The sequence below is a fragment of the Macaca nemestrina genome, chromosome 15 (genome assembly GCF_043159975.1).
Source record: "Macaca nemestrina isolate mMacNem1 chromosome 15, mMacNem.hap1, whole genome shotgun sequence".
Classification (NCBI taxonomy): Eukaryota; Metazoa; Chordata; class Mammalia; order Primates; family Cercopithecidae; genus Macaca; species Macaca nemestrina.
The window spans coordinates 22041653-22066758 of record NC_092139.1 but is presented as its reverse complement, the minus strand read 5'-3'; the positions used below and the strand labels follow the sequence as shown (position 1 = coordinate 22066758).

General features: G+C 43.2%; 1 protein-coding gene across 17 annotated transcripts in view; it reads right to left on the bottom strand.

Moving 5' to 3' along the window:
* Positions 1-25106, bottom strand: part of LOC105496374 (protein tyrosine phosphatase receptor type T) — a 1121698-nt gene that overhangs the window by 678581 nt on the left and 418011 nt on the right. For all 17 annotated transcript variants that reach the window (XR_011613330.1, XM_071079282.1, XM_071079290.1 and 14 more), the window contains exons 5-6: positions 23013-23128; positions 5605-5779 (exon numbers count right to left, since the gene is read on the bottom strand). Coding sequence is in view for 16 of the 17 variants with exons in the window: in XM_071079282.1 (XP_070935383.1) it covers positions 5605-5779; positions 23013-23128 (291 nt within the window). In the remaining variant the exon portion in view is untranslated. The remainder of the gene's footprint in view (positions 1-5604; positions 5780-23012; positions 23129-25106) is intronic.

The following is a 25106-nucleotide window of genomic DNA, read 5'->3' as shown; positions in this document are numbered from 1 at the left end:
TCATCAAGATACATCTGCATAACTTTGGCTGAAGACACTCAAGTCCTTGAGGCCAGCTAAGACACCTTGAAATTGAAGACTCTCAGAAAACCAGAAGCAAAGGAAACGAATGAGCACATTTCTGAGCACTGGTCTCGAACAGGTAGGTTGAGGGGCGAAATTGTCAATTGAGTGAAACCTCAATTACAGAGTAATCTAATGTATACCCAGGTACATTATCACAACTCAATAAACAGCTCTCCAGAATTTAAGTAATTCCAATTTGCTTTCATTTCGCTCTGTGTGTCGCCCTGAGAATTTGTTATTACCTACCCTCACATTAGGCAGCATCTTCTGACATGCTAATCTTTACCATCTCAGGATCACACACTAGCTGTGAACCAGCCAGGCGTGAATACACCTGTTTGGGGAGAAAGAGAGACCATCCTGGGCCTCCGCTATTCCTCTCAGCATAAGTACCTGCTGTGGAAGCCAGCACAGGGGTTTATGGCTCCCAGAACCCTCGGGTGCTGAGGGGCCCAGTGACCTCCCAACTGTGGAGTGATTAGGGTTTTGAATGAATAACGCCAGGAGAGGGGTGGTCCATGTAGCTAGATGGCTGAGGACAAACAAAACTAGCTACTTTTCCTTTGTCCCCAGACCCAGGAATGAGTTTTCCTGATCCAGTAGGGGTGAATACAGGAAGGGACCAGAGAATTCTGACCTACAGGGACTTGTGATGGTTAATATTAAGTGTCAACCTGATTGAATTGAAGGACGCAAAGTATTGTTTCTGGGTATATCTGGGTGTTTCTAGGTGTTGCCAGAAAAGATTCACATTTGAGTCAGCAGACTGGGAGAGGCAGACCCAACCACAATGCGGGTGGACACCATCCCATCAGCTGCCAGTGCAACTAGAAAAAACCAGCAGAAGAAGGCGACAGAAGTAGACCTGCTGACTTTTCCAGACTTCATCTTTCTCCTATGCTGGATCCTTCCTGCCCTGGAAAATCAGACCCCAAGTTCTTTGGCTTTTGGAGTCTTGGACTTAGACCAGTGGTTTGCCCGGGGCTCTCGGGCCCTTGGCCATAGACTAAAGGCTACACTGTCAAACTTTCCTACTTTTGAGGTTTTGGAACTCTAACTGAGCCACTACTGTCTTCCTTGCTCCTCAACTTGCAGACAGCCCATCTGGGTCTTCATCCTGTGATCGTGTGAGTCAGTTCTCCTTATATGAAAGTTCTCCTTTCATATATACATATATCCTGTTACTTCTGTCCCTCTAGAGAACCCTAATAAAAGATCCCATGACCCAAATGTCCCCAAGTCCACACTTTCATATTTCCTCCCTCTCTCTTCTTATGCTGGCACATCACTGTGTACGAAGAGAGAACTGGGCACATTTTACACAATAGGCCCGACATGATTTCCCCAAAGCCACAGAGACAGTCTTCAGATCGGCACCTGGGTCCAGTATCCTGTTCCCCATCCCTGGAGCCCTTCATCTGTCTTACCTCTTTGTCTGAGAAATCCCACCCCCATGGGCAATTTCTTTATTTTATTTAACAAATACCTTAGAGTACCTACGCAGGGCAGTGTTCTAAGAACTCCTACGTCCATTATCACATGTAATCCTCATGACACCTTCTGAGGGAGGTAATTCTACATTCCTGTTCCCAGATGAGCCAGCTGAGGCCCCGAGAGGTTTGATCATGTTCAAGGTCACAGAGTTGGGACAAGGTGGGGCCAGAATTCAGACACAAGCATCCTGGCTGCAGTTATCTCCTGCCCTGAACTGGAACCAAAGGGTGGGAACCTGTGAGGAGGAAGACCTCGAAGACGTGGTTTTCTTTCTGTGATATCCCAGGGTCATGGGTGACGTCAGTCCAAGAAGAAGGAATCCAGATCCCATCGCATAACACAGTACTTGGCCCTTGAGAATCCTTTTCCTTTTTTGGTCTGTTTTTCAGATTTTCTCCCTTCTCTGAAAGGGGGAGGATTAATGATTTTCCCTCATATTTTTTTAAATAAGTACAAATACTTCAGTATTAAAGTACTTAAGCATCCTGGCTCTGCAAAGGCAAAGGGCTCTTGAGAGGTAAGTGAGTCATTCCTCATTACACGGTTTCTTCCAAACGCTCGGGTTTGCTGCCTTCAAATGGGTCCCTGGGCACCCACTCCAGGGTGACAGGTTTCCTCTGGTTGCTTCTGCTCCTGAGGGGGTCCCTGCCTTTTATTTTCTTGTTTTGCTTGGATGCCACTAACTCTTTAGCAGTGTGTGTGGGGTCGGGGGAGGGGGTGAGTGTAGGTTAAATGTATTTCTCCAGCAATCTGGAAGTTAGCTGAGGGTCAGGAAGGGAACGTCATGTGTCAAAATGGCAAGTTAGCCAGATGGACCCAGGGACTCCTGCTTGCCTGGTACCTGAGCCTCTTCAGCACTGCTCATGACGTTGTGGCACCAGGTGCCAGCAAGGCCACGACCCACCAGCACTCCAGGTGTGGCCATATAGCCTGAACCAGATGCAGGTCAGACTCCAGCTCTACCCCTTGGGATGGCCCTGTTTCTCAGCCTGGCTGTGCTAATTCTCCCACCCCTGAAATGAGTTAAAATAAAACCAATGTACAGAGCTGCAATTAGGATAAAATCAGGTCACACATGTGAAGGGACTTCTTTACATGCAAGGGACCAAGCTCCTAGCTTACCACCATTATAATACTTACATGGAGGAAAAATGGGCACTAAAAAGTGATAACATATGCCAAAAATATGGATGAATTTCATCAATGTGTAATAAAATTACACCTTGATTGACCAGATTACAGGGAGTGCCAACCCCCCACTGTTCAATGTGAAGGAGACCGGGTGCCACCCACCACCCCACCCTCCCTAAGCTGGAGTGGCAGGGGCTGCAGGTGAGCAGTGGCAGCTGCACAGACATATGGCCAGGCCTGGCTACTGCACCCGGGCTAGCACTGGCCCCTCCTCTCGACTCCGGCCCAGGATGCACAGCTAGCAGAGAACAAATCAACGTCCCTGTAAAGCCCTGGCCACCTCTCCGAATAAAGCAAGGATGCTCTACCACATCCTCTGTCCCAGGAGCCTCTTGGTTTCTCTCCTCATAGCTCCCCATCCTGCCCTTGAATGGGGGCATATAAGGAAAGAATAAACCAAGCGTTTTCTGGTTCCATTTGTCTGTGCATGGAAATTTCAGAGTGCTACACTAACTCCCATAGCCACTGGTCACATTCTCTTGCCACCAACTTTGCCCCATATACATGCAAGGTGCTAGCAAGACGGTGAGGAGCAGGAGCAAATGCAGTGCACTCTCTCCTGGGACTCTCATTCTGGTATGGGAGACCAGCCATAGAAGGTGTAAGACATATTCCAGCAGGAGAGCTGAAACTACACATTCACTGAGTACCTGAAAGGCCTGCAATAACCCCCATGTCACATAATACGTATATAATAATAACAAATCCTTTTTTTGAGACAGAGTTTCACTCTGTCACCCAGGCTGGAGTGCAGTGGTGTGATCTCAGCTCACTGCAACCTCTGTCTCCTGGGTTTAAGCAATTCTTCTGCCTCAGCCTCCCAAGTAGCTGAGACTACAGGCACCCGCCACCACGCCTGGCTATTTTTTAATATTTTTAGTAGATATGGGGTTTCACCATGTTGGCCAGGCTGGTCTCGAACTCCTGGCCTCAGGTGATCTGTCCGCTTTGGCCTTCCAAAGTATTGGGATGACAAGCATGAGCCACCATACCGGATCACATGAGCTAATCTTATGGCACCAACAAAGCAGATAGGAGCCTAATGCCATCAAAGTGGTGGCTTCTTTTCTATGTTAACATTTAATGTAAACAAATGTAAAGATTTTTTTAGTTGTTTTTTCATGACTGCCTAATTTGTTGATCTTTGGCTTAAGTGTTCATGGCATTATGGTGAGGAAATCAACTCCTGCTGAGGTCAATAATTCATTCACTCATCTATCATTCTACAATTTTTTCCAAGTTGAGCCTTATGAAACGACTGACTGTGCAAGTCAAAACAGGCAAACACTAACAACTTCATCTGCTTCAGCAAACTGAGAACCAGGGCCAGGCACTGTGCTGAGTGCAGAGACTTCCAACCCAGCAGACAGCCCTCCTCTCATAGAGCTTAGATCCTAAAAGCGGAACAAAAAGTCACCAAGTAAACAAATAAAGGCAAACCAGCATTTTAAAGTGTGATAAGAACTATGTCGAAAAGGAGACCAGGCAATGAGAAGGAATTGTGACCACCAGGAAGGGAGGCGTGGGCAGGAGGTCAGGGAAGTTCTCTGGGAGAAGACGACATAATGACATTTCAGCTGAGATGTGAATGATGGCACATGATCAGCCATGTGAATGTCTGTATAAAGTCAAGACAGCCAGGATAGAGAATCCCAGTCTGCAACCCCCAGTCTGGTCAGCCCAAGGCTACCAGTCACACTGGATCAGCAAAATGAGGTCAAAGTTTCCACACCCACCCATACCTTGACAAAGGAAACTAATTCAGGAGCCCTCAAAGGCTCGATCAGTGGTTTTTTATGTTTGTTTTTTGTTTTTTCCCTTCAAACACACCAGGTCTCATTCTACAGCTAGCATAATAAGAACAGCTTCATTATTTCATTCACTAAATTATGCTATATTAAAATTTTAATTGGCGAACATAACATTGGTAAAACGAGTACATCCACATGCTGCTGTTGCCAGTGTAAACTGTCAAACCATTTTTTTGCAAAAGCAATATTGCAACACAAAGAAAAATCCATAAATCATATTCTTGGCCTCCCAACTCTACCCCCAGGGAATTTATCCTAAGGAAATAATCTGGTTCAATAGAATAAAATGTTCTCTCCAGAAGAACTCCATGAAGGTGCTAATTGTTACATACACAAAGGAAAGAAAAAACAAAACACCTGGAATTATCCAAATGACTGCAAATGGGGGGTTTTAACAAAATGGGATAATTCATTTGATGAGAGAGCATACGATCATTAAGCATCACAACAAAGATGACAAAGTTTCAGAAAGAAATGGGATATCCAGCTTTTTGAGAGAAGTAGAAAACAATGTGCATATTTTAATGGAAAGCATGTAAACAGTATCTCAAGGTGAATAAGAACAAGAAAATTGAAAAGAATTGAATCAAGGCCAGTGGGGTGAGGAATTATTTATTTCAAAAGTCCTTCCAAAATATTGTCATTGTACTGAGTTCTCATTTTTTAAGAAATTCCTCAGAAACAATAGTACGAGAACACTGCCATAGCGTGCCGCCCAAATACAAGAACATTTGTTCATTCTAACTTTAAATACAAAATAAGACCAAATTTGAAGATGCCTTCTGTGTTATATATTCCACAGTCTTTCACGTATGGCTCCTGTATGTGAAACTCGACTTGGAATAGCAATGCAATGTTGCATGATTTTACAATAATTTCTCCTGTTTGGGGAGTTTGTGTTGGGGAGGGAGGCCAGAGTGACTACAAATTAATCTCCTCTTTTACTAAATGTGGGGGAGGAACAGCAGATGAGAAAAGGGGCTTTAAGGCCCATTAGCGCCGGCCTTCCGTGGCAGTAGAGGCGTAGGCTGGAGGCACTCACCTTTCACAATCAGCTCCGCGTAGTTGGACACACCAGAACCACCGTCAGAGCGGATCACACAGCGGTACTTGCTGACGCTCCGCTGGGCAGTGTCTGCCACACTGACCGTGGCTGAGAAGCGCCTGTGGTTGACCACGCGGGTGACCATCAGGGCCGTGTCCCTGCCATTCCATTGCTGTAGAACAGAGGAAGAGAGGGAGAGGAGGAATCATAGCATCTTAGACTTCCAGGCGACTCCCAGCATGGATGTCCACCCATCCTCACACCCCAGGGGCTCAGGACTTTCAACTATAAGAAGGGATTTCCAGCCAGGCACAGTGGCTCATGCCCGTAATCCCAGTGCTTTGCAAGGGCTGAGGCAAGAGGATCATTTGAGGCCAGGGTGTGAGACCAGCCTGGGCAGCAAGCAAGACCCTGAATCTATGAGAAATTTTAAAAAATAGCCAGGCATGGTGGCACTCACCTTCAGTCCCAGATACTCTGGAGGGTGAGGAGGGAGGATCTCCTGAGCCCACAAACCCAAGATTGCAGTGAGCCATGATCAAGCCACTACACTCCAACCTGGGTAACAGAGCAAGGCCCTGCCTCTTTTTTTTTTTTTTTTTAAAAAGGTGGGAGTTTTCATGGCTGGTTTGTGCTAATGATCTGATTCAATAATACACTTTGCTAGTGAGCTGATTCGAGGACAGAGGCCTGGTGGTAAGAACAGAGGAAAAAGGCTCCTTCTAAACACCCTGGCTCAGCCTGCATTGGGGACTGGCATGCAGCCCCTTCACTTTCCTTCCTCTTTTCCTTTTTCCCTGAAGCAGAACCCACAGCATTCTCTCAGACAAACTTCAGCAGACTTAGTGAAAACCCAGCCCACATGGAAGAAAAAGAGCCCGGTTCCCAGGTCCTATGGCTGGTGCCCTGCTACCCCACCCCACAGGCTCTGAGCCCCACCTGCCCTAGGCTATCACCACAGGTAGGGAGGGGACGGTAGCTTTCCAACACCCGTCTCCCTCGGCACCTGCTCTTTCCTCTGCCTGGAGGGTCCAGTCTCCCTGAGGACACCCCATTCCATAAAAACCCACGTTCAGCTCACAGCCATCGCTAGTCAGTTCTCACAACTGTCACACCATCTCTAGAAGCTTATCCTGCCCTTAGGTATGATACAAACTTTCCCCACACGTTTGCTTACAAGTGTTGCTCATTTTACACTGAAGGGCTTTCCTCTGCTCATCTTTAGAAGCTTGTCTGAAAGCCTCCCAAGTTGGTAGACATTTCCAGAATCAAGGTGAATACACATGGGCTTTTGTCTTCAGCATCCTGAGTTTCAGGAGGGATATCCTGAGTTTGAACAAACCTCTTTCACAGCTGCAAGTTACGAGAACTGGTAACGCACATGCATGTCAATGCAGTTTGAGTGGATGTTTATTAACATTATTAACTGGATGTTTATCTAGTATGTGCCAGCCCCTGGGCTGGGTATTTTTGTATAAATCTTCATTGTATCTTCACAGCCTTGTTTGGGGTTTGTACAACTGCTGTTCTTCTCGGAAGAAAAATCCAAATGTCCAACAGTTTAGCTAAATGCGTAGAGTACATGAGCCCCTTATCCAGGTTTTCCAACTTCAAGTCAAGCACTCTTTTTACTAAGACCGTATTCTCAGCCTGCTTTAATTTAAAAATGTTTTTCCCCAAAAAGTGAAATTGACTACTTTAATTATCTGGACTTAGGGAAACCTTATGACTCATGATTCTCATGCTGAGTCTCCCAGTCTCCCAAGATGCGATCTTCATAGTTTCCTGCACGAAGTAAACAGTTTCCCCATGTGCACATCCTACTTTCATCTATGTCATCTTCCCTCACCCTCTACAGTGACCTGTCAGGAGGAGGGCACAGGTGCAGGTAGAGCCACACTACTCAGCTCTATGACAGCAAATGAGGGGAGACCAATACCAGGGGGAGGCAGTGATCATGAAGGCCAGAAACCCAGGGTAACCTAGGCCCCCATCAAAGGGCAGCTAGAAGAGACTTGCTACAGATTAGACAGGGAAACTGTAGGCAATATTTTGCTGCTGCTTTTTACGTTTTGACATTCTTCAGACTTTGTCTCAAACATTTATTTCCCTTACACTTGTACATAAAAAAATGAACGGTATTGTTCAAAAGCCATGGCAGAATGAGAGGTAACCATAACTGCCTCCCATGCCAGAAGCTAACCGACATGTGGAATAGTTAGTACACATCAGAGCAACAAGCATGGGGCTGTAAGAGGAGAATCTGAAGCCAAGTGCCAGCTCTGCAGCTTCCAAGCTGTGCAGACTTGAGCAGGCAATTTCACTTCTCTGAACTGGAAAGTTTCTATTCACCTGCCCAAATAAAAACCAGTACAAGGTAATGGAAGGCGAGAAAAGTCACCAGGGCTGAAACTGCCAACCAGCTACCTCATGCCTTGAGGCATCTTTGCAGGAGATGGCACAACTTGGACCCCACTATGAGAACATATGACACACCGCATGTAATGTCCCTTCCCAAAGTAGTGCAGGGAGGAAGGAGGAAAAATTCTGGCAAACACCAGGAATGTATCCTGATTTGGAAAAGAGGTCACTAAATGAAAAGAAGGGCCTTGGAAGAAGGGGGGTCATCAAAAGGAGCCCATCTTCCCCACTGCTGAGCAATGCACTTCGGGGCCACCATGGTGGATAAGGATGAGTGAGTGGTAAGGCTTTGGGTCAATATTTTCTAACCTGAGTTATTTACAACATTATAAACATTTTCGTTTTTTTCTTTATTAAGCTAACAACAGCTAAACACTATTTGTGTGCTAAGTGTTTTATATGCTTTCTCATTTATTCCCCCATGAAAAATAAGGTAGGTGCACTTCTTATCACTCTCATATATAAGAGGAAACTGAAGCTCAGGGAAGTGAAATTGCCTCCCCAAGGCTGCGCAGCTTGGAAGCTGGAGAGCTGGCATCTGGCTTCAGATCCTACTTTTACAACGCCATGCATGTTACTCCAGTGTGGACTAACCACTGCCCCATCACTCACCTCTTCAAGCACCCTCATTTCTCAGAGTGGGAGAGTATGAGCAGCAGGTATGACACCAGGATCCACCTATTTGCCACCAATTTATTAGCTGAGAACAATAAAAAAGGGTGGGGGATATAGTAATGTTGCATAAGGGGTGGAGAGAAAAAAGCAAAATGCACATGCCCAACCCAAGCTCATGAAACACAGAGCTTTGCCTTGGACGTCCATCTTCTGAATAGCCAAGAAATATGGGAGATTAAAAAAGAGAGACTGAGAATGATATCAACACATGGTCTCCACAGAGCATGAGCTAAGAGATGAGGTGACAAGGATAGGTACTAAGAAAGAAGATACAACTCGGGGAGCCAAGGGAATAATTGAGGAAAACAAACAATGCCATTTGCAGATTTCAACATGGCATTAGAAGTAAAGAGCAGGATCAACATTGCAGAAAACCAGCGACCTAGAGGATAGGCCTGGAAAAATAACTCAGATGGCAAAGAAAGCAAAGATAAAGGAAATCAGTGAGAGGCAAACTGATCAAGAAAATGAACAACAGACAACTAACTACCCTGTAAGTAACTGGAGCTTCCACAGAAGAGAGTGCAATGAATGGAATGAAATCCTATCCCAAGATACAGGAGGTCACTTTCCTGGACTAAACTAAGACCTGACTTTTCAGACTGAATGGCCCACCATCTATTTGATAAAATTTACAAAAACAAAAATAATTGTTTATAAAAATATTAAGAATAAATATATAGAAATCCAGCAGAAGAAAATAATGTACAAAAATACAAGCCCATCTGGTATAAAACTCCTCATATGCAATTGTTTCCAAATCCAAGGTGACCTCTCCTGGATGTGACTGGCCCACCAATGGTCACAGGTGAGCTCCCAGGAGATTCCTGTTACCTAGATGCCTGTAAGAAAACAGGGATGGAGCTAGAGAAAGACAGGATAGGGACTGCTAATAAAACTAATCACGGCAAATGCTTAGTTTGTGCGACCTTCGGTGGGTGATTTCATTTCTCTGAGCTTCAGTTTCCTCATCTACACAAAAGATTTGAAAATGGTGCCCACTATATAAAGTTATTGTGAGGAATAAACGAGAAGGCATGCAAAACAGCACATGAAGCTGTATTCTACTGTTTGCAGAGCTCTATTGTTAGCAGAGCTGTGAAATTAGCCATAGAAAGTGTGGTAGACAGGCTGACAGCCCCCCAAAGATGCCAATATCCTAGTCCCCAGAACCTGGGAATATGTGACCTTATATGGCAAAAGGGACTGTGAAGATGTGAATAGGTCAAGGAGCCTGAGATGGGGATGTCATTTTGGATTAGCCATCTGAGCCCAATGTCATCAAAAGAGTCCCTATATTCGAAAGAGGGAGGCAGGAGAACCAGATGCAGAGAAGAAGCTGTGGGACAGGAGAGGTCAGAGTGATGCCATCACTGGCTTGAAGATGGAGGAAGGGGCCGGGAGCCAAGGAATGCAGGCAGCCTCTAGATACAGGGGAAGGTAAGGGAATGGATTCTCCACTAGATGCTCTAATAAGAATGCAGCCTGCCAAAAGCCTGCCAACACCCCCATGTTAGCCCAGTGAAATCCACTTCTGACTTATCTCCACAACTATAAATAAATAAATTTGTTTTGTTATAAGCTATCACACTTGTGGAATTTGTTACAGTAGCAGTAAGAAACTTACATAAAGAGAAAAAGACTGGTTACATGCAAAACATTCATTTTTCACATTTAATTGAAATTTTATTTTCATGTCACCTCCAGGATTATTTACTTTTCTTCTTAATGATGTCAGATTCTAGCAGGGCCAGGGAAGATTAAGGGTGTCCATCTGAACGATTCACATTTTTCAGTTAGCTCCTGAACCAACAGGCTTTATCCTACTGAAAGATAGGAAATTGCAGGTTGTCTTATAAAATGTCTGGAAAATAGGCCTTTTGATAATCACACTTGTCATATTGGGAGCAGGCAACAGCAGGACAGGGACGAGCAGGAGGGCCTAGAGTCATGATAGGAAATAGCGCTGGATGCACCACTGGCAAGAAGAAACAAAGGTCAAGTTCAGAGAGGTGAGCCCAGATGAGAAGGGCCTATGAATGTGACTGTTCAAGACAAGGCAGGGAAGGGCAGGCAGATGCGAGTCAAGACTGGCAGGAACCCAGGAACAGAAATCAAGGTGATCCTAGAAGACCAGGGAGTAGATGATCAAATGGCGAAAGGCTCAGATGTCGGAATGCTACGGCAACATGGAGAAGGGATTTCTGCTGAATGAATGTGTTAGACGCACAGGTCCCACCTGCCATTTCAGCTTCAGACACAGGCAGAAGAGAAAAACGCAAAGGGAAAAAAACAAGAGGAAGTTTTGTTCAATATACAAGGGCTCAGAAATCCAGGTCCACCTGCAACAGAGCAGGTTTGAGAGGGTATAGGGAGAAGCGGAGCAGGGAAGGAATGCCAAGAGCCTGAAGAAAACCATAACCCAGAGCCAGGGTGGGAGAGTAAAGACTCCAACCCAGACATGAGGTAGCATAAAAATGCACAGAGATGCAAATGTTAGGGTGTGAGGAAGAGGGAGCGGGACACTGAAGGAAAGCCCAGAGTCCTGGGAAATGCCACAAGGAAGCATAGCAAGGATGAGTGCCCACAGAAGCCCAGGAAAAATTCCATCAGATCAGGCCCTTATCTACCGCTTAGCTTGTTGGAAATTTTCTTCTGATTTCTGCAGTAGTTTTTCAGACGTAAGTATATCCTTCCACTGAAATTTCAGGACATGCTTCTTTTCCTTCTGTGGCAAGATTTTCAAGTCAATATGTATGTTGTTCTAAAGTGGAATCATCGTCTGACCTTCTGATTCCATGAGTCAACTCGACAGATGTCCCAGTGGGCCCCAATAGGTGGTGTCTCTCACTGGGGTCACTGGAAGCAGACTTTGACACATGGAGTGCTTTCAGGAGAAAGGATGTAAAGGACAGAGTGAGAAAAGGGGCTAAGCAAGGATGGGATCACATCTGGACTCAAGCTCCAGCCTGGTTTCATAAGGAGCCATGGAACATGAAGCGTATCCCAGAGTTAATAGTACCTTGTGGTTGAACTACTCTGTCCATCAGTAGTTCAGAGTCAGGGATCGCGAGGCAGAGAGAGGAGGAGGCAGAGAGAAGAGGAAACTTCTTGTTTGACCGAGGGCAGCTCTCTGGGAAAAGGAAGCTGTGAGGCTTTAGCAGCCGACATGCCCACTGCTCTAGGGTTGAGGGCACTTGCTTGAAAAGGGGATCTGTCCAGGACACTGAAAGCATGCATTCCACTTGGCACTTTCCTGTCTCTGTCTTCTCCTACAGTAAATTATACATTGGGTTTCCTGAAATCGAATGAGCTACTGCCTTGAGATTTTCTGACAGTCTGTTTCTAAATCTGCTTTTTTTTTTTTTTACATATGGGGCTGGGAACTGACCTCAGTAGAACACTGGCAACACCAGGTGTGAGCACAGCTGTAATTAAGCACTGCTTCCTATGAAATGTCACTCCATCTCACATGAATAAAGCACTCCATAGCTGAGTCTGATCAACGTTTTGTTCAACTAAACAGGATTTATCTGAGTGTTTATCAAGTAAAAGTCACATTAACAGTTTTGAAGGCTGACTTTGTGCCAGCCACTGTGTTAATGGCTTACATGATAGACTGTTCACTTGATCCTCTTAAAGTCCCTGTCAAAGTTCTTCTCACAGAGTGGTCCCTGAATCCACGGCATCGGCCTCATCTGGGAACTTGTTATAAATGTAAATTTGTAAGATAATTCCAGGGCTGATATCCATTTGGAGATGTTGTTTACTGGGGTTGACAGTCTGAGGTTTTTCCCCCTTCCCCATTCTATTATTAATCATGCTGAAAATGTACTCATTATTTTACAAAACAGAAAATGAGAGACTATGGGAGGTATAATTTCTGCCTAGAGGAATTTATAGGCTGGATTAAGATCATAAAAACAGTAGAAAGAGTAAAACATAAACACTAAGTCTAGCAATGAAATAATGAAATAGTATACTTCATGGAGGAAAACAGGTCTGGCATGGAGACAGAAATGCTCTTAGAAAAATCTAGAGCTGTGGTTCTCAAGATGGGCTGCACTAACATCCCCTGGGAAATTGTTAAAATGTGAATTCTCAGGCCAGACGTGGTGGCTCACACCTGTAATCCCAGCACTTTGGGAGGCCGAGGCAGGTGGATCTCCTGAGGTCAGGAGTTCAAGACCAGCCTGACCAACATGGAGAAATCCCATCTCTACTAAAAATACAAAATTAGCCAGGCATGGTGGTGCATGCCTGTAATCCCAGCTACACAGGAGGCTGAGGCAGGAGGATCACTTCAACCTGGGAGGCGGAGGTTGTGGTGAGCCAAGATCATGCCACTGCATTCCAGCCTGGGCAATAAGAAAGAAACTCCATCTCAAAAAACACAACAAAACAAAACAACAAAAAAACTGAAATATCTAGCCCCATCTAATAAATTCCTAGACCTAATGAATCAGGAACTTTGGGAATGCGGACAGAACATTTTTGTTTTAACAAACCTTCCTGGGGATTCTGATGTCTGATAAAGTGTGAGATAAGTCCTACTAGTAATTCCTATTTAACGAATAAGGAAACTGAGGTAGAGAGTGGTCAAGCAATAAGGCTTTTAGTAGTACTTCTCAAACTACAACATACAAACCACCTGGGGATCTTGTTAAAAATGCACATCTTGATTCAGAAGGCCTATAATGGGGACTGGAATGCTTCAGGTCTTGCGGATGCTGCTGGTCCATGAACTTTACTAGGAGGAACAAAACCTAGTATCACTTTGCTGAGGGGCTGAGTTAGGATTGGACCCAGGTGATCTGATACCAGACACTGAGACATTAATCACATCACCCATCTGCCATCTAGTACTTAACAGTACACAGTTACACTTAGCAACTCTGTGAAAGTAGGGTAGAGAGTGCAGTGTTCCAGAAACTTACTTTGTTTGTTCAAAGAATATCTAATGCTATCTTGCCGAAAATGACTGCTTCATAGAAAACAGTTTGGGAAATTCTGTGATAGAAGCCCAATGCCCAGCTTTCTGGAAATCTTGGAAGACCTTAAGTCAGAAATATATATGTAAGAAGGAACACAGTATCTTCCTACATTCTTGGCTATCAGATTCTACATGTTATTAAGTTATGGCATACATGGTATACTATTAGGTTGGGGTGAGGTTTCCTTATCCCCACTCTTTCAGTCTAGAACAGTAGTTCCTAAATTTTAATGTGCATCAGAATCACCTAGAGGGTAATTTAGGAGGTCTGGGGTGAGGCTGGATAATTAACATTTCTAATTGGTTCCCTGGTGATGCTAATTCTGCTGACTTTGCCCTGGGTCTCAAGGACTTAAAAGCAAATGTCCTCTTAAGTCCCTTAAAGGGGCCAAACAATATCACATAACACATGAATGGAAAAATTCCTTAAATCTAAGACCATGCCTCGAGGATGAGCAACTGGTCACTGCCCCAATGGTGCCTAGCTAAGAGGCGAGAGGTGTGGCCCCCAAATCCAACCTATACTCCACTGGCAGAGCCAGGAGTGCTGACTACAGCCATGAGTCCTGACTGGGCCCCTTTGGAGGGAGGTCACCTTTGTGCCTTGCCCAAGGGTTCTATCTGCGTATCAAGCTACATATCCATGGAGGTGCATCTGCCCAGAAGGTGAACCCCTTTTTTTTTTCCCAATTCATCCATACAGGAGGGATACATGTTCTAAATTGAACAAAGTCATTTTACAGCCTAATCGGTGGTTCTGCTTAATCCCATTTTACGTTCATGTTTCTCTGATTATGGCAACAGTTGCCTTTGAAATCTCTCTTTTTCTTTCCCCTTTTTCATCTGCTTGCCTTGCTCTTTAAAAACAACTCAAATCCCAACCTCCCTTGGCTTACTTTGTTTTGTGTGGATAAGTCAGCTGGATTTGAGAGCACACATTCCTTGGAAGAACAGGGGCTGTAATAGCTACACTTTAATGTTCTGTCCCTAGCACAAGCGCATCCTTCCACCCCCAGGCAAGGCAAGACCCCTCTATTTTTAGGAACCACCTAGAGAGGAAGTCAAGAGTTGCACCTGATGCCACAGAGAGTGCTATTTCCCTACCACCTGATTATCTATCAAGGTTTCTGTAATGGCCTTGCCATTTTGCAATTCCCCATCCACTCTCCTTTGCTGTCATGACATTATTTCCTTCACAAAGCGGTAAGACAAGACTACAAAAATGGCTGTCATTATTTCAGAAAAAGCAGGAAGCCTTGAAATTGACTTGTAACTGGCAGAAGTGGAAACAGTAGTGTCTTTAATAAAAGGAAACAATTTCTGGTTTTGCACAACAGATACTATGCCTGGTTTACAGGAGATATTCTAATGCAGGATTCTGGAAGCCTTCCATGTGCTGGTTTGAACTTCTGGCATCCAAATAAAAAAAATAAGATAAAGATAAAAATATAAAAATAAAATAAAATTAGGCCCAGCATTTCCAGCTGAAATTTGTTCCAATTGCTCCAGGAATTTCCTGGCCAGAAAATATTTAGGTGAAATTCCCACAATTCACTTGTAATGAATATTCTTTTCACTTCTAGTCACACTGCTGCGACAGCATGACATTTGGAAACTTGCTAAAATCTAGCCCACTGATTCTCTTAAGATCACATTTGTACCTTTTTGGCAGCCTCTAAAGAATAGCTTTTGATTATTCTTTATTAAAAGTCAGAAGAAATAGAAGTAGACATAAATCATTTTTGATTAGCTGTGCTGAAACACTATGTACATGGCTGACTGCTCATTTTGGGTTGATTTCTGGGTTTAGAACTCCCACAAAGAGTCAGGAGGGACCTGGCATCAGTCTCACAGGGCTTGGTGGGGGACAAAGGAAACTAATGAGAACATCAAACTTTTGCTGCTTGCTGTGTAGTGAATAATAAAGTTCTTTGTCTCTGACCCAGAAGTCTCATGTCTTCTGTCAGCATCTATGCCACTGTGGCAGTTTACCTTGGGAGCCTCCAAATAAGGTAAAATTTTAGGCCCTTCATAGTTATTGATAGACGGTTTCAAGTGGGCAGTAAGATTTTTGTGGAGAGAGCAGTCAGCATCATCAAATCTGAAAAGTATAAGGCCTGAGACGCACCCCTTGGCTATAGCAATGAGGAAAGCACTGGGGACATTTACAAGGGCCACTCCTTGGAAGAGGTGGGCACTGAAGAAAGCCTCATTCACGTGTAGACATCACATTTAAAGAATGTGGCTAAGAAGGGGATAAGAGAATTAAGAAGGCAACCGGGGGGTGGGGAGGCAATTCAAAAATAATTCCAAGGGCATTTTTATTTCATTGATCTCATGTAGATTTGAGAAATTAAAACATACTTAAGTATCTAGTTCAGCGTAGGTGTGTAAATATATGCTAAATAAAGAAATCTGTTTTTAAATAGAAAGCTTCCTGTATAGAAGGAAAGGCTGGAGTGTAACCCAAGGTAACAGGGCCATGAGGTAGGCAAGGAAGAATGAGCCCAGGACTAAAAAAAAAGGATCTATGTTCGTTCACATCATGCTGTTGCTGCTCACTGCCGGTGTAATTCCGAGGATATCATCTACCCATCTAAGGCTCAGTCTCCTCATCTATAAATGGGAATACAATCACACCTACCTGAAAGACTGATTATGAGAATTAAATACATCCAATGTGTAAGCACTTAATAAACATCAGCTGTTATGCATAGTATCATTACATTATCATCAATGCTTAGTTGCAGCGTGACCACTAGATTGTCAACAGAAATCCCACACAGAAGGTTCAGAGGCAGGCAGGTTGGAGGAGGAGCTGGTCTCCCAAACACTCACAGCCTCAGAGGCCAGCAGCAGCCCTGCAGGAATGAGGAAACAGGTTTACTGGGCGAACCAGCTGCAGTAAAGACTGAGGAGCCTCCTCAGCTCATCAACCCTGGTGCGGCTGCTGCTATGGGCCTATAGGCTCAGAGCGCAGGCAGGAACCTTCTCCTGCCAGATTCAGATCTGCTCCCAGTCCAGTGCATGCAACTTGCCTGAAAACATACACTGTCCCTACAGAGATCTGCACAGGGCGTTTGGACACATGGCTTCATTTCTGAGAGTCTTTCAATGTTATTTGTCATATAAACAACTCGTGGAGCGAATCCTTTGTAGGGAAGCCTGAAAGTCAGCTCCATGGTAGGACTGACAGACTCTGCTCTGGAGTCCCTGAGGAATTCAAAGAAGGAGCCCCATCCGCCATGCTCCTTGATAAAGGCAGGAGGACACTCTCCTGTCTCTAAACATCCTTCTGGATGAGTAGCGTCTGATAGTGATGATGGGGGTGTGGGAAAAACCTGTGTCCTCACTGTTGGAATTAGCTATGCCAAATCCAGCAAAGGCTTCTTTTTTTATATTTTTTATTTTTATTTTTTTATTATACTTTATGTTCTAGGGTACATGGCTTCTTACTAGGAATATTCTGTAACTGGGAAAAAGTGACCATCTTTCTTTTTTATAGTAGCATTTTGTTTATGTTGGTTTAGTGTATGCATTTTAGATTATTTGGATAAAACAGAAAAGAATGGTGCTGAAAATAAAAAGCATCATAATCTATTATTACAATCAATTAAGTGTCTTAATATGTGTTTCATGCAGTTATAGGAGTGTGTATGTATATACGTAAATATATACAGATTATATATATTTATATACATTATGTATATGAGCATGTATATGTGTATTTATTTTTCATAAAGCTTAATATATTATTATGTGACTCTATAACTCATCCTTTTCACTTACCTGTTATGAAAATGTTATTAAATATACCTGTATAATCTGATATTTAATGATACCATTCCCTTATTTACTTAATCTCTTTTGCTGAAAACGTAGGTTCTTTCTAGCCTTTTGTCCTACTGAACACACTTGCAGATACATTTTTGTCCCCATCTCTGGATATTTCCTTAGGTAAATTTCCATAAGTAAATTTACTCGTTGGAAAAATACGCACATTTAAGGCTTTAGATATCAACTGCCTAATTATCTTGCAGAAAACTGGTACCCATTTACATTTCCACTGTGCTACACTTATAATTATGTTGGTATAGTCCCACCTAGTTGTACCCTGAATTTCATTTTTTAAAGGACTCCACAAAACTGTAGACTACTTTGCTTAGTGGCTATTCCCCTTAGAATGCACACCATCTCCTTGCTTGAAAAACTGCTTGCAAAGTTACACGTCCAGATTCCTCAGGCCAATGTATCACATAAGGAATAAGCAAGTTATGACTGAGCCCCTTCCACCACAGACCATGTCATCATACACTTCACCTCAAGGAGACATGATCCTAGGACAAGAAAAACTTGCTTATAATTTTTTACTATCCTTCTATAATCCTTTTCCCTGATTCACTACCATTGTTCTAGGCTCACGTGTTTGCATTTCTGCATCGGTCCTGTCTATTGATTCTCATGTAGAACTTGAACTATAATTCCACAAAAGCCAGCACCAACAGATGGGGTCTTCCAAAGACATATAAAGCTTCCAGAGGGGTGCAAAACAAAGGCATTGGCTGGTCCTCCTTTTAACGTGTTAATTTATGACCCAAAACCACGTAAGGAAAAGCAAGCTATAAAGTCCCACTCTACAGAAAGGAAGGCCAGCATTCCATGACACAGGCAACAGGGATTTATCTCAAACTATGAGTCCACTGGCTGCTTTCTAATCATTGTCAGAAAGAAGAGCCACTGACATACCTGCCATCCTGGAAACAACATCTTCATTTCCCTAAATTACAACTGGCTGATTTGAAAAGTTACCACTTTCAGTAACTTAGCGAAACTCCTCAGCATATCTCAGAAGCTACATCAGGAAGTAGCATTGCTAAACAGTAGGCCTGCTGTAGCTGTCTTCTAGAGACTCTTTTGGCCATGGTGTGCCTGTTTCATTTGCTTTGGAAATTCTCAGGCTAAGTCACCGCAGCCTTATTATAGGAGGCAGAACAATGGCGAGAGTGCCAGCCAGTCCTCCAGTGCTGGGACACATCTGAAGAAACATCTCATGAGAAACTGGCCACTGCCTTGGCCTGTCTTGGATGGTGGCTGTGATCATCTCTGGGGTGGCAGGAGTCTTGATAGATGCCTTCTTTTCGTAGAAAGATGTTAACCTATGCAACGGTTAATTTTATGAGTCAACTTGACTCTAACAGAGTACCCAAATTAAACATTATGTCTGGGTGTGTCTGTGAAGGTGTCTGGATGAGATGAGCATTTGAATCAGTGGACTCAGTAAAGTACATGGCCCTCCCCAGCATGAATGGACACCATCCAACCTCTGGAAGAATAGAACAGAAAAGCAGGGGAAGAAGAGTTTGCCCCTTTTGCTTCCTCCCTGGTTGCCTGAGTTGGAATAATGGTCTTCTCCTGAACTTGGACTGGAATTGCACCACTGCCATTCCTGGATCTCCAGCTCGCAGATGGGAGATCATGAGACTTCTCACTTACCACAGTCACATGAGTCAATTCCTTGTACTAAGTCCTTTCCTTCCACATAGGAAGGACTTATTATATATGGAAGGAAAAGACTTACTATGGATGGAATTGTTTCCATCTATAAGGAAACACTCATTAAAAAATACTATATATACACAAATATATATTAATATATACTTATATAAATATTTTCCTTAATATATTTTATAATATATTTTATATTTTATAAAATGTATAAATATTTTCTTTAATAAGTGCTATATAAAGATTATACATAAATATATAAATATATTCATTACATATAATTATATATTTTATATATTATATATTATGTTATATAATATATTATTATATATAATATAGGATAACATAATTATATATAATCATGTTATATAATATATAACATACTATTACATATGAAAATATATAAAATTATACACACACACACACACACACACACACACACACAGCTTCTCTGGAGAACCCTGACTAATACAATCTACTTCCAATTACCCTACTGCATATAAGCCTGGACTTACCTAGCCACACAGGTATTTGTCAGAGAGCACAATATAAACTGTGTACCTCCCCATATTTTCTGAAATGTAGATGAGAGAGACAATATTTAGGGAAGTTTCCTTGGAAAAATCGTTATTGAATCTATTCACTTCCCAGATACGTTTCAAGTGCCCCAGGATGGAGACAGATTGGCAGACAGCAGCGGATGCTGCCATATCTTCTTGTCCACTTCATCCCTCTCTCCGCCTTCTCCTCCCCAGACTGCTTTCTCACAGCCGTCATAAGAAACAGGCCTGTGAAACTCACTTGTGTGACCTCAGTAAGACTGTGGTGGGGAAAACTGTTCATTGCATCATACAGTGTTTTCTTTACAGGGACTCCTGGGAACAATTCCTGTCTGGCTTCTGTGTGAACAACAGGTAGAATTTTCCTGAGCAATTGCTTTTTTTTAATCTCACAGACATTGTGAACTGTGTATCTGACGAGTTTCCTTTATTCCACTAGTGGTTACAAAGCTGCAGGCTGTGTGTGTGACCCGCCAGTTAGTAACAGGTGTGCAGAAATGCGGTTTTTGCATTATTACCAGCTCTGTGTATTTTTTCCTTCTATCTGGTGTTGCCTCACTTTTAATTTATGATATCTTGTCATGTTTTATGTCCCATTGAAAGCCACCTGGAAGACGTTTTGTGAAATAAGATTTGGTTTACACTGACAAGAAGATAAGACGTGGAAGAGCTCCATGTCATGTGTTTCCATCTGTTTTCTTCAAATATTCAATTATGATCTCCTTTAACATCCTCCCACTGACAGACCCAAGGTTCAGGGCATGCAACTCAGAACTGCCACAATAACAATCAGAAAATAATTGGAAAACCCAAACAAAGTTGTTGAAAATATTGTGATGGTCCTGCCTCATTCTCATGACCCACCTGAGGCAATGCCATTGAAATCACACAGCTTCTTGGCAGCCTAATACATCTGAACACTAATTGTTATGAAAAGAGTAAATAACACTACCGAATACTGAGGTGACATGCGGAGGCTTCCTGCGCTCTCCTGTGGTCTGCAAGCAACCTTGGGAAGCAGAAAGAACAGGTATTTCACTCTGCAGTGCTGCTAAGTGGCAAGGAAGAACTGTTGGCCCCTAGATGGGCTCTTTACTCCCAAGGATTTTCTAACTGCAGGAAATGGCTTAAATTCAAGAAGAGAAGTGACAACATGAACTTCCAGCAAAGTGTGTGGAGAGACAGCTAGGCAAAACAATACATGAAAATATGTTTGGTATCATCAGTCCTCAAAGAAATGTAAATTAAAACTACAACGTGCTCCCATTACACACCTATTCAAATGCTAAAACTAAAGACTGACCATAATGAGTGCTGGTGAGGATATGGAGCAACTAGAACTTTCATAGACTCCTGGTAGGAACGTAAAATGGTACCACCATTTTTTCAAACAGCTCGTTGGTCTTTAAAGTTAAACATATATCTACCAGATGACCCTGCCATTCCACTTCTAATTCACTTTCATACCCAAGAGAAATGAAAGAACATGTCCATACGAAGACTCACACATGCATGCTCACAGCAACTTCTTTGTAACAGCCAGAAACTGCCAACAACCCAACAGGTATCCATCAACAGGTAGATGGCTAAACAAATAGTAGCACATCCATTCTATGAAATATTTCTTAGCAAAAAATAATAAATATTGTTATACACAACAACATAAGTATGTTGTAGGAAAGAAGGGTACACACTGCATGCTTCCATTTATATAAAATTCTAGAACATGCAAGCTAATACGTATTGTCAGCAAGCAGATTGGGGGTTGCCTGCAACAGATGGGAGTGGGGAGGTCAGAAGGAAGTGATTATACATGGGAATGGAATTTTGGATGTCATGCGTACATTCAATATCTTGATTGTGGTAATACTTTCACACATAAACATATTAAAACTGTATACTTTAAACATCACATCTCAGTTATAACTCAATAAAGCTATTTATATATATATATATTTTTTTTTTGAGAAGGAGTTTTGCTCTGTTGCCCATGCTGGAGTGCACTGGTGCAATCTCAGCTCATTGCAACCTCCACCTCCCAGGTTCAAGTGATTCTCCTGCCTCAGCCTCCCAAGTAGCCAGGATTACAGGCACTCGCCACCACGACCAGCTAATTTTTGTATAGAAATAATTTTTTTAATGTTAAATAACCACAGCCACATGGTTAGTGGTTCCTGCACCAAACAGCACAGCTCCCACTTCTGCGCTGCTCCAAAAACTTGCTATTTGTGTTGGTATTAATACAAGTATGCTAATGTTCTAACAAGTTATGTTTTAGTTCTGTGTGTCGCCCTCTGTCTCTAACCCCCACTCAAAGAGATCCTTTCTCATCTTTCTTGGAAAGTAGCATGAATTAGCAGAAATAACAGGAAGGCAAATTCAAGCTTAAAACACTTCCCTGATGGACTTTACTAATGGACTTATTTAACCAAAGAACAGACAGATTGCTCATTTTAGTGAAAAATTCCCATAAAGAGCAACTCTCTAATTTTATCCAGATGTACTAGTCAATCACTGGATATCCAAGAACCTTCCAGTTAAGATTACATGACAACCACATACCCAGAACCTAAGATATTCCGTTTGCCTTAGCCCTAGTAATCTACAATTAAAAGACAAAGTTTGTTAGAGGGTAGTTGGAAAAGGTCACAGTTACAAATTCCAGTTATAGAACTTTGAGGTTGTGGTCTCGGTTTCTGCATGTATGAAATGGTTATACCAATGCCTGCCTAGCAGAATTGCAGTTAAGATTTAACAAGATGCAGGGCACCATCAAAGGAACAGAAGTACTTTAAAAATATCCCTTCCCCTTACACAGCAAACCCTTCGCCACAGCACACACTTTCTACCCTTATCAAGGGAGAAGGCAGCATTGTTAGCCCAAGCTGCCCCATTTTGTAAACCTCTGCCATTTTGCAAATGCTGGTTAGAGCAGAAAATTCTACTGGAGCTCGGGCCATGAGACACATCCCGCCAGAGAAGTACCAGACTTAACCACCTGACCCCAGGAAACTCCTTGCTTATCAGCAGCTGACCACACCACCCACCCCATCTCACAAGCCCAGACCTCTCCCACCTGGACCTATAATTACCCCAGTTTGTAAGCAGGGGCGGGCTCCAGTGCTAGCTGGTGTCCTCCTCCTCAGGTCTTTGTTCAATACACTTGTGTTGCCATAGAGCTGCTTCCTTCCATTTCTTCTTTTCCCTTTCTTATCCTAACAAGTCTGAGCAGAGGCTTCTGTCACGCTTACCTGGAGCCAAAGCTTGTCATGCTGAGACCACTTCCCACCAGCAATGCACTGAAATGTGGCATTCTGCCCCACATTCACCTCCACGTTTTGCAGTCGCAGAAAATGAGGTGCTTTTCCTAAGAGAGAAACCAAAGAACACATAAGAATGAGATTCAGCAGCCTGCACCACTTCCCTGTTGGTGGATGGCAGCTCAGGATGGGCACCGGGCAGGGTGGAATTGGGACTTGAGAAGTGGCCCAGCTCAGCAAAGAGTTCATTGATCGCTTATTATGAATCTGGCACTGTTCGAACTTTACACGCAGTATCTCACTGAAACCTCACAAAAATCCATGAAGGGGACAGTATCACCATTTCACAGATCAGAAAATCAAGGCTCTGAGGGTTTACATCATCATTTGGCACAGACACACATCCAGAGGGTGAGGGAAACAGGACGTGAATTTAGATCTCTATGTCCTATTACTAGCTGCTATGCAATGTTGCTCTGTGAAATTGGCACAAACATGCCTAGAATACACCCAAATTGATCATTCTTCTGGGGCTGGCATTGCACAAAAGGTGAAACTACGATACCGAAAGTTAGAAGAAAAATTGGGGGGCAGGAGGAGTGTAGATATTCATGATAGGTGATGCTTCCCTGTAACCTCAAGAAGCAAAAAAAAAGAAAGCTGTAGTGAAGCACCTTTGGGCCTGATACCTGTACGCTTGGCCTGGGCGACGATGCTGATGAGGAAGATGATGAGGAAGACAAAGAATGGAAGAGGGAGGAAAAGAGAAGGAAAGCATGAGTAGCTGTCATTCTTAGCGCTTGCTATGTGATAAGTACCACATGAAGTGTCTCTGCAGTAACTCACCTGACCCAATGCAGTCAGTAGTGTTATTTTCTCTATTTCACAGTGAATGAACGGAGGCACAGAGAATTCTAGAAATGTGCCCAATGTCACAAGACCCCAGAGTCTTACTCTGTGGTGGTGCTTTCTGAGCATGAGAGGGAGTATTGATTCTAGGGACTGGACATAACAGGGAAAAGGTCTTTCAAATGAAAATCAGAGTGTGTACGAGCAGACACTCTTCGTATTAAGTCTACGTTTTATATTGAGTAACCTGGGTCCATCTCTTTCCTTTTTTGTGGAGAAGGGTTCTCACCTACGTGCTCTCTACAAATAATAACATAAGTAACAGCTCTCCATCGGCTGATAACTTGTATCTAGAAGGATTGGTTTCTTCACTGAGGCACAATGAAGAATCTCTATGCTATCAATCAAATCAGTGATGAACTGGGACCACCCCCAGAATGGAAACAAATGGAGAGTTAGGAGATGACCAAGGAGGTTTAACAGGAGGCTTTGGCCATCTTTCTAGAGGGAGTCAAATACACAGAGAGGCAAATAGTAACAATAATGTCATTTACTGAGAGCTCCTACAATGCCAGGTACTATGATAAATGCTTTGCATGCTCTATCTAACTTAACTTCATGACGTTCCTATAAAGCAGACACTATTATGATTTCCCTGTTAGGCAGAAATCAAGGCTCAGCAAGTTTAATGTGCTGAAAAAGCTACACAGCACTAGTGAAAGACAGAAACAGAATTGAATCCAGGTCCACTTTAGCCCCAGACTCAGCATTTAACAAGCAGCTATGCTCCTTTGCCTCCTGGGCACTGGGAATGAGGATGGTGTCTCCAGATAGACTCCAGGGTCTGCAGAAGGGGCTCCCAGTCAGGGCTGTGCTGCTGGTTCAGGTTTCTTTCCATGCTCCCAAATATTTTATTAAAAGTGACCCCTTTCCTTGCTATTTTTCCTTGATTTGAAATATTTGGTCTACCTATCTGTGTCAGCACCTATAAAGCTCAGCAAAAGCCAAGAATCTTGGAACAATTAGGCAGACTTCTTGGGAGAGCACTGGGCAGGGTGGAATTGGTGCTTGAGAAGTGGCCTGGCTCAGTGAAGAGTTCATGTATCACTTAGGATGACTCTGACACTATTTGAAGAACTTGACACATCGTATCTCACGGAAACCCCCAGAAAAATCCAGGAAGTGGGCAGTATCCCCATTTCCCCAATGTACTTTTGCTCAGGTTTTTAAACTAAT